Source organism: Lethenteron reissneri, chromosome 34 (assembly GCF_015708825.2).
Source record: "Lethenteron reissneri isolate LAM-NWPU_2019-01 chromosome 34, ASM1570882v1, whole genome shotgun sequence".
NCBI lineage: Eukaryota > Metazoa > Chordata > Hyperoartia > Petromyzontiformes > Petromyzontidae > Lethenteron > Lethenteron reissneri.
In genome coordinates, this window is record NC_083812.1 from 12,294,152 (window position 1) to 12,307,937 (window position 13,786).

A 13,786-nucleotide genomic window follows, 5' to 3' on the forward strand; every position below is an offset into this window, starting at 1 on the left:
CGACGTGTGGAGGGGGGGGGGTGAAGGACAACAAACGAACACACAAAAAAACAGTGCTAAAGAAATTCGTGTATGTATTTGGAGCTCATTGCAAGTCGGGAAGAGACCAAAGCCCGTGAAACCAAAAACTGGGAGCCGTAATAAGGTGCCGGTGAGGACGGCTGCCCTCTGAGTGTCTAACCAACGCAGCCGTGGCAGGGATAGCAGCAACAACAGCAGCAGCAGCAGCGCCGAATCCAGCGTGCTCGCCTCACCGTGAGAGTCTGGGCTAATGCTGTTTGACATTCCCCTTCCACCTCACTGCCTCATACCCATAACAACTGCACACAGTGATCAGCGTTGCGTGCCAGCAGCCCATTTCCTTACCCTCCTCGCCCTCCCGAGCCGGTGGTGTAGCATCAAGCCGAGCTGTCCCCTGGTACGTGAGTTTGCAAACATGAAAAGCTGCACAGTAATCGCCGCTGAAGTGTGGCAAGGTTTGCGTGTTTAGAGTCCGATCATTAATACTTAATGCCAGGAAGAGAAAGCCATATTTCCCAGGAGATGAGAGGTCGGAGTGACGGCTCTTTCAGACGCAGCCAGCGAGCCAGCCAGCCACGAGCTCAAAATAGAGGTCCCCACATATTGCGTGAGGCTCATTTCCTCCAACTCTCATTTCTATTTGTGATTTGCTCTTGTTCTCGACCCAGAGCTTGCAGCCTCGATATTTCTCATCGTTAAAAAAACACACCTCCTCTTATCACTCGGACAACCTCGGCTGTCCTTGCAGTGTCTTTGACCTCTCTCCCCAACTTGTTGGGGCGCCTCAGAATGTACGGGCACCGCATTTCCGCTCGTAACCAAAACACTTCAGACGATGCAGAATTATTCTAGGAAATGCGGCTATCAAGATAATCATTATCATCATGGTGATGCCTTTGCTTTATGCCCACGTACGAAGAGCCTGATGTTATGAACAGTAACAAAGCAGAAAAATTCGCCTCATTCCCATATCTGTTCCTCCGCACACACAAAAAATGGCAAGTAATTTTACGCATCCCATTCGCCACGCATTTTTCTGGGAGTGTACAATTTCAGCAGCAGTGGTTCAATCCAAGCAAACGTCTGGACTGGTTTTGACATTCAGTGTCTCATTAGCAGAGTCAGGCTTGCTGGAATAATTTCTGGTGATCTGCCAGATGTTTATAGGCAAGGACTCTGTCTGTTAGACATGGCTCCGAGTTCGATACGAAACTATATCCGATGTATACTCTTTGGTTGTTTTGTCACGTAGGTACAAATAAGTGCCCACTTCAGCAATTGTTTATTGCTGTGGTTGTTCCCACCTGATGACGGGCACTTGTGTTACACCCGAAACGTCGTGATTTAATTTGTTTTGTACCTACGTGACTTTACCGAAATAACCAAAGAGTATGGATTCCTGCAGTCACGAACACTTCAAATCTAAATTATATCCGATGTAACACAATATGATCACAACGTCATTTTGGAGAATACAAGTACTGTAACAAAAAATAATTTTCTTTTTCTTTCAAAGGAGACGTGCTAAAACAAGTGCACGCGAACGCAACATGCTAAATTTAAAAACAAAGTTAATCAATACAACCAAGGCACAATATTAAAACAGTCAATACAAGACAAAAAATCAGTCGCTAAAGTGTAATGACTTGGATTATATTCTTGGTTCTTTCGGTAAAGTCACGTAGAATGGAAATAATAAAATAATAATAATAAAACATAATAAAATAATTCTCACGACGTTTCGGCCACAACGCAAGCAGCTGTCCTCAGGTGAAGAACATGTCTGTCGAGAAGACAGAGTCTGAATGAAGCTTTAAATCGAAATTTGACTTGGATTAGTTTCGGCGAAATTCCAACGTCTGTGACTTTTCAAACACGCCTTCAGTCCTTCCCAGTGAAGAGTTATAGCTGTCTGTAGACTGCGATGGAACGATGTTCTAACTGTGCTGCAGATGCCACGTCAGGGCTGTTCCCAGGGGGAAAGGTCACATTGTAACTGTAAACTTTTTATTTTACCAGGTAAGGCCCACTGAGCTATATAACTCTTTTCTCAGTAGCGACCTGGCCACAAATGATAGCCCAATGAAGTGGCTTATCACGTGCAAATGTTATTAGCAGCCAAACACTCTAAACGCGTGTTGATTCTAAATGTGGAGGGGGAAACCGGAGGGCCCGGAGAAAAATCCATGGGACCACGGGGAGACAGACATGCAGACTCCAACTACCCAGGCGTCAGGGTCGGTATCAACCCCACGACTTCCTGTAGACCAGGCGAGGTAGTTAACATCTCGCAACCGTGGCGCCACCGTCGCATGAAAATTTGGACCTTTCCTCCACGTGAACGGCCATCAAAGTGATGCTGGAGATCCTCCTTGCTGCGGTGGACTTCAAACCTCCGTGATCTTGGTCAAAGTCGACCTTCAAGATGTTCGTTCACGTGACCCGGGAGTTGAACTCGACGTGGGGATCAGGTGGCATGGCCAGGGGCCTCCCTCGTTCCACGACCAACGCGAAGGGAGCAGCCCGTAAATTAATTCCTGTAATTCAGCGAGTCTCTGTAGTTAATTAGCCGCTAATAATGCAAAGTGATAATACCCATGATAATTAACGTTTATTATCTGACGAAGGCAATGGAGTGGCGTCATGCTTGGGTTGGCACTGAGAGGTACAAAGAGGAACAAAGTCTAGAGGTTCGCAGCGTTGAGTGTGAAGGGAAGCGGCTGCGTCTGGAGTGGAGCTACCTCGCTGCACGGGACCGGGGGGACGGGGGGCCCAGAGCGGAGACTAAAAGAGAACCCCCTGTCTGAGAGGACGACAAAGATCCCCCGTGGAGCCTTAATACAGGTTGATTCAAAAAGATGGACCCGTTTTGAAATCGCTATATCTTTGAAATTGGGTCCATCTTTTTTAAACACCCTGTAGGTTTCTACCTTTCAACTTGTACAAAAACTGACACCTTTATACAAGGCATCATGTTTGCAATAACCACAACACAAGCAGTCAAAATGCAAACAAAAAGAAACAACTCTGATAATGATATGCACTGTCCTTGAAGTTGATTGGTCAAAATGTTTGCATTTTGACTGCTTGTGTTGTGGTTATTGCAAACATGATGCCTTGCATAAAGGTGTCAGTTTTTGTACCAGTTGAAAGGGTAAAAACCTATTACTATATTTTGCCACTGGTAAAGGAGATGTCTCATAGTGTAAATGCTTAACCCGAGCTCTCAATACTTTGATAGTGCACTGTTTTTGAGTTGTATGCCTTTTGGCGTCATCTGGTCCAACACCAATGGAGACTAGGCTCTAAGAAAAGCTGTCTCGGGTGTGGACCAATCAACTTCAAGGACAGTGCATATCATTATCATTATCAGAGTTGTTTCTTTTTGTTTGCATTTTGACTGCTTGTGTTGTGGTTATTGCAAACATGATACCCTGTAGACTGTTGGGGCAAGTGCTGTTAGCGAGCACCTACGAAGGCCGGCACGGCACACGAGGGGGTGGGTGGCCAACACCACGCCCGGCCGCCTTTGTCTCCCCAGAGGCGATGTTTACGCATCGCACCAGGTACTCATTTGAGGCTCAGTCGACCTAGGGGAGGCCCAGGACCGGTTAAAATAATCGCCACTGGTGTTGGCTGTGAGCGTGAATCTTACCCGGTTCGCCAGGTTCGTAGCGCAGCGCGCTGACCGCTACACGACCGCTCCACCACGCACACACGGGGCGATGGGAAGACCCGAAGTGCTGGCGTGGAGATGGATTGTGGCAACCTTCATCCAGCAGTACATAGATCATGGCCGATAGTGAAGTTGTTAGATTAAATATAATTAAATTGTGAGAGAACTGTTCATGTATTTCGATTTAAAGCTTTCGTGACGGCTGCTTGCGTTGTGGCCGAAACGTCGTGAGAATTGTTTTATTATGTTTTATTTTTATTATTTTATTACTTCCCTTCTACGTGACTTTACCGAAAGAACCAAGAAGACTGTTCATGTATATGCGTGGAATTGTTTGTGTTTTTTTTTTTTATAGAAACTGGATGATTGGTATGATACATAACAAACGTGGGTTGTAGTGTAAGATATTCTGTTTATATCGTGCTGTGCATCTTGCCTGTTAGGAATATTTTTTAACAATAGCTAATTTTATTTTCTATCACGTAAACTCACGTAGGGGGCTTTTGTTGCCGGTTGAATTTCCCGGGTGAGATTTAAACCGTGTGCAGTATCTCCGGCAGGAGTCTTGGTTGTTTCGGTTGACACGCTTGTAGGATTTTCTCAAATTGCGTGCAGTCTTCATTTAAAAGGCAAAAGCGTGGCCCTGTTGTCGGGTCACGCCGCCCCCCCACCCTCCATGTGCAGTTGATGGTGAACGCCAGACGTGGACCTGGCTTTCCCTGCACCAGTCACCCGCGGCCAAAGCCGGATTTCCCTTTCTCCCGTGCTCACGTCCAAATTGGGTGGGAGTTGCATTCTCAAAGGTTGAATTTGAAAACGTAGTATTCTTCATTCTCGTGTAAAAAGGCACGCTTCGTTGCTCCACGGCTGATGTGCGTCATACGCGTGTCAGAGAACACGTGAATGTTAATATTGAGAATGTCAATATCGGGGCTTGGAGCACGCCGTAAGGATTTGTAAGCCTGCAAGGATTTGAAATCGCATCTCATTTTGCGGTAATTTTTCAGTGTGGTGAGAAGTTAAGTTGCACCGCTGTAGATTCCCTTTTGTTAATCACGAAAGGTGGCCGATCTCGTGATAGAGTTCACAGTGATGGACCCGATATTTCAGATGAAAAACAAATCACAGGGCCTGCAGAAGAAGTGACTGTTGATCGTTTGCAGCTCAAGTCTGTGTCTATTTTCACAGCGCATCACCATGACAATATGCACTTAAGTACAGGCGGCAATTGCATGGGAAGTATTCAGAAAAAAAAACCTTTATTAATTCGAGCATGAATTAATTCCTTTGCTCAGGATCCTATTATCTCCTTATCTCTTATCCACAATGACTACTCGCCTGCGGTCAGGCAGGGACGCTATCAGGAATCGACAACTTGACCTAAGGGACCTGTCCTTGGGCAGGCAACTCGACGACAGGAGGGAATCATCGTGCGTCCGTCTTTTGCGTGGCGCGGTGCGTCCGCTGCCGGGGTTGTCGGTCTGGGCGAACCAGGCAGGCTGAAGGAAGCAGTCGCGCCGGATGACCCAGGGTCTGGGTTGAAGCTCGGCCGCTGACTGCGCTGGAAATGAGCCAACATAATGTTTGTCTCGGTCTCGGCACTGCCCCTGCTCCCATCTGTCGTTTCGGGCTGCGTGTGCGTGCCGAGGCTCGTTATCCCTCGATGCGCAAACACCACCTGCTGGCACAAATATCCCGTCGTCTGTCATTGTGGGATACGCAGAACATGACGAGGGAGCAGATATGGCCACCACGTATGCCGTCAATACTGCCACAGTGAATGTGTGCGTGTACAGTACTATTCTAATGCCAAGACAGCCACCATTATAGTTTGATGTGGCCCACTGCTGTGCTTAGTATGATATGTTTAAAATGGGGGTTTGTTTGTAGGGATGTTGAACATCTTTCGCACCGTACGTAGCCAACCGTGCTAATGGCAGGTGTCGGGGAAGGACAGCATTCTAAACACAAAACGCAGTTTTAAAGAAGTGAGTTTTCCATTTAAATTGTAAAAGTGCATAGCTCCAGTGGCTTCCTAATAAATAGGGAAGCCACGGGACACAGCGGCTTCCTGATAATTCGGAAAACAGAAACAGTTGGAGGAAGAGTTTAAAGAGGAGGCTGCAAAATAGCGATGACCGATCGACCGGCGGCACCGGGGTCGGCGAAAGTCCCTTCGGCGTCACAAGTGAGATTGTGGTGCTCGAGGCAGGGATGGTCCCCCACGACCAATTCCACGGCCACCTCCCTCGCCGTGCGTGCGTGTGGAGGCCACTCTGTGGGATTACCTCCGCCGCGATCGCTATCAATGCGATAACCAAGCTCAATCATGAACACAGTTTGTTTACGCGAAACGTCTGTGACTGAAAACTGTTTTTTGATTTGTATTTAAGTTCGATTTGTTTATCGTTTCGTCCTGTTTTGCGGTGAGTGTTTTTGCCGTGGGATTCGTGTAAATATGTGTTGTTTTATCTCTGGTTTGCACATTCCCACTCCGCAATGTCCCGTAGCTGCCACCACTGCGGCGCACGGCTTTGTTCTGCTCGCTGCAGTGCCGCACCTCTGGCGTACGTGGGACTTTAAAGATTACGTCCCCCCCAGCCGCACACTCACACACACAGAGCGCGTCAACCAGAACCACACAATGGATCACGTCGCGAACAACTGCATTCTCTTGGCGAAGCGGAGAGCTTTCGCGTGGCTCACAAACTGGAAGCTGGGCTAGTCCTGGACTCGCCCACTCCCTAGAAGCGGACCACTGCCTCTCCTCTTTGGGCTGTGGTCGTCCTCGTAACAGAGGCTGCTGCCCCTTAGTGGAGCCTTACCGGTTGGAATAGCAAAGCCCGAGTCTGAAAGCCAGATGAAGTGGCCTGTCTTCCACGATACCTTGTAGTAGTTTGCATTCCCATGCAGACGACTACGACGGTGACGATTTCCATGATCCATAATATTGGGGGTTTTTTGGGGGTTAAATATAAATGCGTTGTTAAACCTTGTAAAGTTGTGGATTTTCTCTCCAACACACCCGCGCGCTGTACTAGTAACGAATTGGTATGTTCTGCTTAGGTGACAAACCTTACTAATTGGCTGTGTCGGATGGTGGCATGTTTAACGACACACTTATATTTACGCGATCTAACCCCCCCAAAAAAACCTATATTATGGATGATATTGGTCGCAAAAGCCTACTACGTGTTAAACCGATTTCCATGATGTCTGTCCGCAGGGGCCGGCCAACGGGGCGAGCGGCACGCCGAGGTGCCGGTGCACGTGGTGGCCAACAGCGGAGAGCGCGTGGAGTTGCCGTGCGCGCTGGGACGGGGCACGCCGCACGGCTGGCGGAGGAACCACGTACGACTGTCTCCTTCCTCGGCTGACGGCATCACGGTACGACGCGCCGTGCCCTCCTGCCTCTCCGCTCAGCGAATTATGAAATTGACACCAAAACGACTCGAAGCCCCGTACCGTATTATACTGTATAAATCTTGACTTAAAGCTTTCGTGACTGCAGGAATTCATATTCTTTGGGTCTTTCGGTAAAGCCACGTAGAATATTTTTGTTAAAATATTTTCTATCAAAGAATACTGTTAAATCATTCCTAATGTGGTATATATAGAGAGGACTTACCGTTACGTTATAGGAACCCCGAAGATTTTAAATATTGTTACCTTTAGGAAAGTGTTAAGACAGTCTCCAAGGTGTAAACATGAAACGTTGGGCCAACGATACAGTGGCATGCCAATGTTGAACCAAAGTTGCATGTTTACTGGCAAGGTACTTTTATGAAACGCCCAGAGGCATATGGCTGCAGCGAACATTGATGACTGTACTGCACTGATGAGTCCTAATGAGGGTGAAACCGACCTACAGCTGCGTCTTTGTTTCCCTGCTGACTGTTGTTGGCACGGCCACATTTTCTCAACCCTTTGAGGCAGTGGTCCAAACGGCGTGGCGACACGTTCAGTTCTTTTGAACCGGTGGCCTTGGCAATGCTGAGAGCTTTTTTCACTTGCCACGTGGCACACCTGTGCTCGTTGTTCTTAAGCCAAATCAGAGTGCCTAAAATAGTGTAATCTCCAGTCGACTGTTAAACTAAACCGTGGTCCATAGTTGCTGGGAACTCGCGCGTGGATATTTGGGCCAGGATGCCGCACAAAACCACTGTTAAAACGCAGAAGCGAACAAATCATCAAGTTGCAAGGAAATTATCTCTTGCATTAAAACTCGCCATGCGAAACTTGCAAGTGCGCGCATTTTTATCTTCGCATTTTACTTTGCCGACCCAATACGTGCGTGTTTGCTGGTGGAACGCTGGTGCCGCTTGAGGCTCTGAGTTGTGGTACGCGCCGTGTGGCCCCTTGTCGCGCAGGTCGCTAACGACGGCAGCCGCAGCCTCGTCTTTCCCCGCGTGAGCGTCGTGCACGCCGGCACCTACAGCTGCTGCTGCGACCGCCGCGCTCGCAACAACGCCAGCGGCGGCGGGCAGAGCGTCGCGCTCCTGGTGAGAGGTAACGACCACGCGAAACCCACGCCTCCCATCGCCACGCCGACCGGCTTGGAGCGCGTTCGGCAGCGCCACGGTGACCAGATGTTAACTATCACGCCAAGTATACAGGCGGCTTCCTAATAATATCTATGTGAGTCTCTCTCTTTCTCTGCTTGTGTGTCTGTCTATGTGTCTCCGTGTCTGTGTTTTGTCTCTCTCTCTCTCTCTTAAATTGAGCAATCTTTGGAAGAACGTAATCAACCAGGTAGGGTGTTGACTGTTATGTTAGCCGACTCTCTGTGTTATATTGCATTATATTGCTAAGTTGACTAGGTTTGTTTTCTCATTCATTCGTACCTGATGACGATTGCTTGTGTTGCAATCGAAACGTCGTATTCTATTATTATTTAATTTCTTTCCACGTGGCTTTATCGAAAGAACCAAAGAGTATACATGAGGTTTCGTGGGTTCGATCCCGAACCCGGACGCATGTGTATTTTGGAAGTTTGCATGTTCTCCCCGTGGTCGTGTAGATTTTTCTCCGGCTCTTACGGGTTTTCTCTGCACAATTTAGAAACGTGCGTTTCGAGTATCTGGCTGCCGTATATTTCCACGTGATACGCCGCTTCGTTGAGCTGCCATTTGTGGCCAGGTCGCTTCTGAAAAAGAGCGACATAGCGCAGTGTAGCCTTACCTGGTAAAATAAAAAAATATTTTTTAGCTTCGCGTTCGCTGCTCGCTGCAGAAGTCCGCGGTTGGAATCTGACAGTCTGCCCTGCTTAATACTGCGGCACTGTGTCAATAAGGGGTTGTGCGTATAAATTATCGCCCCCCCCCCCCGCTCCTGGCAGTAGATTGCCCGCTTGCAGGCCTTGTATGGCACAGGGACAGCTGCCACTGAGGGTGCCCTTCAAATAGTTTGAGATCAGTTGTGACTTGAGTTGCTTTTTTGAGTTGCTGAGGCTTTTAAGCGAGCGCCCTATACATATCAAGCTTGTTATTATTACGCAGACAACACGACACTAGCTTCACACTCATCGGCTAGTTTAGGGCACTTGTCACCGGTCACAATATACTTTCAAGCGTTTAGTTGTGTGGGTTTCCGGTCTGACCCTTGCGGGGGTTTTGAGTTACGAAGGGGTCGGCACTGCGAGGCGCACGGGAGCCAGCGGCCGCGCGCCGCGTCGGGAGGCCTCAGAACACCAGAAGGGAATGGTGACAAGAGAGGCGTGCCGTTGGCCGGTGATGGTGCAGCCGTGCCACCACCTCGACTGTGACCCACTTCCAGCTCCCCGTAATTTTTTTTTATGAAAACGCGTGTGCAAGTGTCCCCCCGTGTTTTATATTCAGAGTGCGATGTGCGCGCAAAGAGGGCACAGAGACTTGTATTCAGAGTTGGCCGTGTGCCTATTTCCATTAGGGGTGGGAGTTCTCGCTGTTTCTTCGTCCCACTGTATTTCTCTCCGATCGGTCGGATGGAGTCTGCGGGTTGTGTGTACCTGTCAGGCCTAAATCGGACAGTGCCGCTGGTGTGATCGCAATGCCGCTGCTCGTAGTGGCTGGTTCAGCTAAACAAATCGTGGCCTTACTAACCTATAAGTTCAGTCTGGGGATTATTAAAAAAAAACGGATTCTTAACTCTGTGTATCTCACAGAAATGAGCGCTAAACGTAAGGTTGCCCCTTTCCCGGTTTGCCTTGGTCAGTCCGGGGAATTTACTTGGGTCTTTTGGTCGAAGGGATTGATTTGTATCAAGCTGTGGTGGCACTGCGTTGAACTTTTTCTATAACACAGATTTCTTCGACCTGGGCTGACTGAGAAATGTGTCCGAACTTGGTCTCCAGCGGAAAAGGTCGCCACGCGAGATTAAAAAAACAACAGAACATTTAGAATTGCATTCAATTTGGCCAAAAAGCGGTGTGGGTTGCCAGATATTGAACTGCACCAGCAGAACAGAATTGGTGACATTACGGCCACTGCCTGCGACGGGCCTCTGTGTACGGTGCGTGCTGCGTGCCCGCGTGTGCCGCGCGTGATGCAGTGCCACCGGCAGTGCGCGTCGCGGTGTCGAGCCAGCTGCGGGAGCCAGGCCAGCCCGCGGTCCTGAGGTGTCACGCCGATGGGATCCCACGCCCGCGAGTCACCTGGTTCAAAAATGACGAAAAGGTCGTTCCAGATCCGTACCACCACGTCAGCCTGCAAGGTGAGCACGTCGCCGCAAGAGGTCACGCGCGGGAGTAGGGGTTTTGCCACAGCATCGATCTCTACGATGCCAACGGGCGGCAGAGCAAAACTGAATGAGTACGCGATAACAACCGTCTGTTAACAACCGGCTCGCACGTGGTCACAACAACGCCGACCGATCTGATGGTCATGTCGAACAGGTTCCTTCTGCATCATGGGACCTCCTTTGCCAGTACCAAAATATGATAATTGTTTTCTCCCCTTTTTTCTGGAAACAAAACCTATTATCATATTTTGGTACTGGCAAAGGAGGTCCCATGATGTAGATGCTCACCCCGAGCTCTCATTACTCTGTTAATGCATTGTCTTTGGGATGTACGCCTTTTGACGTCCTCTGGTCTAACACGCTATCACGGTTTGAGACGAGGCTCAAAAGAAAGCTGTCTCTGGTGTGGACCAATCAGTTTCAAGGACAATGCATATATTTTCAGAGTATGTTTTTTTTGCATTCTGACCACAAGCATTGTTGTTAATGCAGATATGATTCCTTGTAAAAGGTTTCCGTTTGGTGTTTAAACATCTTAACACCTGTTTTGTTGCCAGAAAAAAGGGGGAAAACCTATTATCATATTTTGGTACTGCCAAAGGAGGTCCCATGATGTAGATGCTCACTTCGTGATGGAATCCCACGTTCCTATGGCGGGGCCGAGTCTCCCCCCAGGATGAATCACTGTTGACGTACCCACAAGGTGGTACGTATGTATTGACACCAGTGGGATGATGCGCTGAGGTCTGTGCTCCACCATGGCACAGATTGCACTTGGTCAGCTTATCACACAAACACAAAAGGTTTGTGTGCTGTTTCTGAAAATTGCAAGATAACCAAAAAAATCGTTATTTTTATAATAATCACAAAAAAACAACTTTACGTCAAACTGTTGATGGTGCTTACAGATTAGGCTTTCCCCAAGAACATTGATTACATTAAGGAAACCACGGTGAAGCTTTTACCCTCACTGCCAGCGTGGTCCGAGTAAACATGGAACGGTGGCCCAACGTTCCATGCCAACGTCGGCCCAACGTTCCATGCCAACGTTGGTCCAACGTTCCACGGGCAGGAGCAGCCCACGCACAATGCGAGAAGATCCCGACCATGGCATCCCAGCAGCGTGCAGCAGATCACCGTTGGCCAGTGGATTAATGCTTCCGTCGGATGCGCACCGCCCATCGCCCGAGCGTGTTTACTTTAGCGATGCTTTGCTATCGCAGCACGTGGATGCTCTTTGCCTCCCGCTTATAAATATGTAGATGCGCAAGCAGGGATTAGATGACCTTCGCAGGCTGCTAAGCGCCCGTGGCCACAGCCCCTGAATCAAGAATGTACGGCTCAGGGGCCATGAGAGAAACGGCGCCGGGTTCCCGAGTGAGGTTTGCGTTCCTCCGTCGCGTGGAGCCCAGCGGTCTGTGGAGAACCCCAACAGCTGGGGATGTCACGGGACCTGCTGGGACAGAGGCGTCACTGCTAATAGGATGACAGATAAGAGGAGATTCAAGTCAGAGCGACTTCGTGCTCAAATGAGCATTGCGGCATTGGTGCTCACCTCCTGTTTATAGCCCTGCAGAGCAAGTATTGGACATTCCACATTTCTATGACGGGGGCGAGTCTATCCATAGGACAACCACATGTGACTTCCCCATGAAGTAGTCATCATTTTAGGGATCCTAGAGCAATGCCGGGTTGAGTTAGCCCCAAGCCAGGATTTGAACTTGCAACCTTCTGATTGGGAGCCACACGCTCTACCATCGAGACAACCAACTGGATAATGCCCGCAGGTGCCTAACAACGCGAATGTTGGAATAGAACCACCGGCACGTCGCCTAACCCAAACAAAAACAACCACGGCCGTCCTCCTCGCGTAAATTTTTTTAAAATCCTTTATATTAAGTTCACTTGCTTGCTTGCTTGCGCACTTACGACCGTGCAAATCTTTCGGTCGTTTTTTAACCCACTTCCCGTGATCCATTCGAGCTGACATTTTGCACACATAATCGTTGTGCGTGACAATTTATTTTCGTGAATTTTTTTTCTCCAAAATTTTAAACTTTTTAGGAAAAAATAAATGATATTTAATTACCAATTGCTTAATGGTGGCAGGCAATCATCTGACCCATAGGTGGCAGCCATCTCAAGCCAGAGGACGAGAGGACTCTAGCCGCCACGCATATAAAGGATTTATAGTGAAAAACTTTGTTTTTACGGGTTAATTTTTGTTACCTGCGACGGCGCACACGGAGTCACCGCCAGACGAGCGGCGCTGTCGTTGCAGGCGGCGGCCAGGAGCTGCGCATCGACCGCGTGCGCTACGAGGACACGGCGGCTTACACCTGCCAGGCGCGCAACCCCGCCGGCACGCGGCAGCGATTCTCCTCTCTCTTCGTCAAGGACCTCCCTCTCAAGCCACGTAAGCTGCGGCGGCCGCGATCCGCCGCGTCCACGGGGTGATCGCGGTCACCTGGGGGGGTGGGGGGTGGGAGAGAATGGGGGGGGGGGGGGGGGGGGGTCGCGTCAAGGACGTCGAGTATCGCTGGGAGACTTCCTCCTGCGGGGGTGGACAAGATCCCTCGCGAACGTTCAACGCACGAGAGTCGCCCGCGCCGTTGTCGGACGATTCGAGTGCCAAAACAAACGAGCGGGCCTCGTTCGCTCGTTAGCTTCGGGGGCGGGTGGGGGGGAGGTTGAGAAACGCGAACCAAACACGTTCCAGCGGACATCTCGATGTCACCCAGCGTCCGTATTGCCACCTCATTCCCGCCGTTGGCACCGGTGTCGCAATCATTTGTCGGCGTTGCGTGCGGCGTGAACGTCGTGACCGCGAGCTGCGTTGTTGTTGTTGTTGTTGTTTTTGCTGTTGTTGTTGCTGGCGCTGTGCAGGGCCCCCCGCGAGGAGGAACGTGCTCTACGTGTTTGGCGGGGGAGGCGGCTCCGTGACGCTGCTGGCGCCCGACTCGTGCGACGTCCTCCGTCTCGACCTCGGAGCGGAGGGCGCCGCTCCGCACGCGGTGAGGTTCCCGGCGAGCGACGCGAGTCCCGGCGGGGGTCAACGTCGGTGGCGAACATCTGAACCGGTTTTGCCCCCTAGGCTCGCTCAGCCTTGAATGAGTAGCCGGTACGGTGGGTAAGCATCGACGGTGGGGGAGGCAAAGGCGGCCGGGTGTGGAATCGGTCACCCCACCGTCTTGATTGCTATACCGGCCTTCAAAGGTACTCGCCAACAGCACCTGCCCTAACAGTCTGTTCAAGGCTATACAGGGGATCTTATCTTTGTTAAGTGTGTGTGTGTGCACGGGACACACACCTGCATCAGCAGAACAATGCCCATAACCTCGTGCGCGTCGTTTTTGTCCATCAAGAGGGTGC

General features: G+C 49.9%; 1 protein-coding gene across 1 annotated transcript in view; it reads left to right on the forward strand.

The window, feature by feature from the left end:
• LOC133350492 (follistatin-related protein 4-like) overlaps nucleotides 1–13,786 on the forward strand; it is a 41,829-nt gene that overhangs the window by 15,671 nt on the left and 12,372 nt on the right. The window contains exons 3-7 of the mRNA XM_061564832.1: nucleotides 6,924–7,084; nucleotides 8,068–8,206; nucleotides 10,226–10,387; nucleotides 12,696–12,830; nucleotides 13,301–13,428. Coding sequence (XP_061420816.1) covers nucleotides 6,924–7,084; nucleotides 8,068–8,206; nucleotides 10,226–10,387; nucleotides 12,696–12,830; nucleotides 13,301–13,428 — 725 coding nt within the window. The remainder of the gene's footprint in view (nucleotides 1–6,923; nucleotides 7,085–8,067; nucleotides 8,207–10,225; nucleotides 10,388–12,695; nucleotides 12,831–13,300; nucleotides 13,429–13,786) is intronic.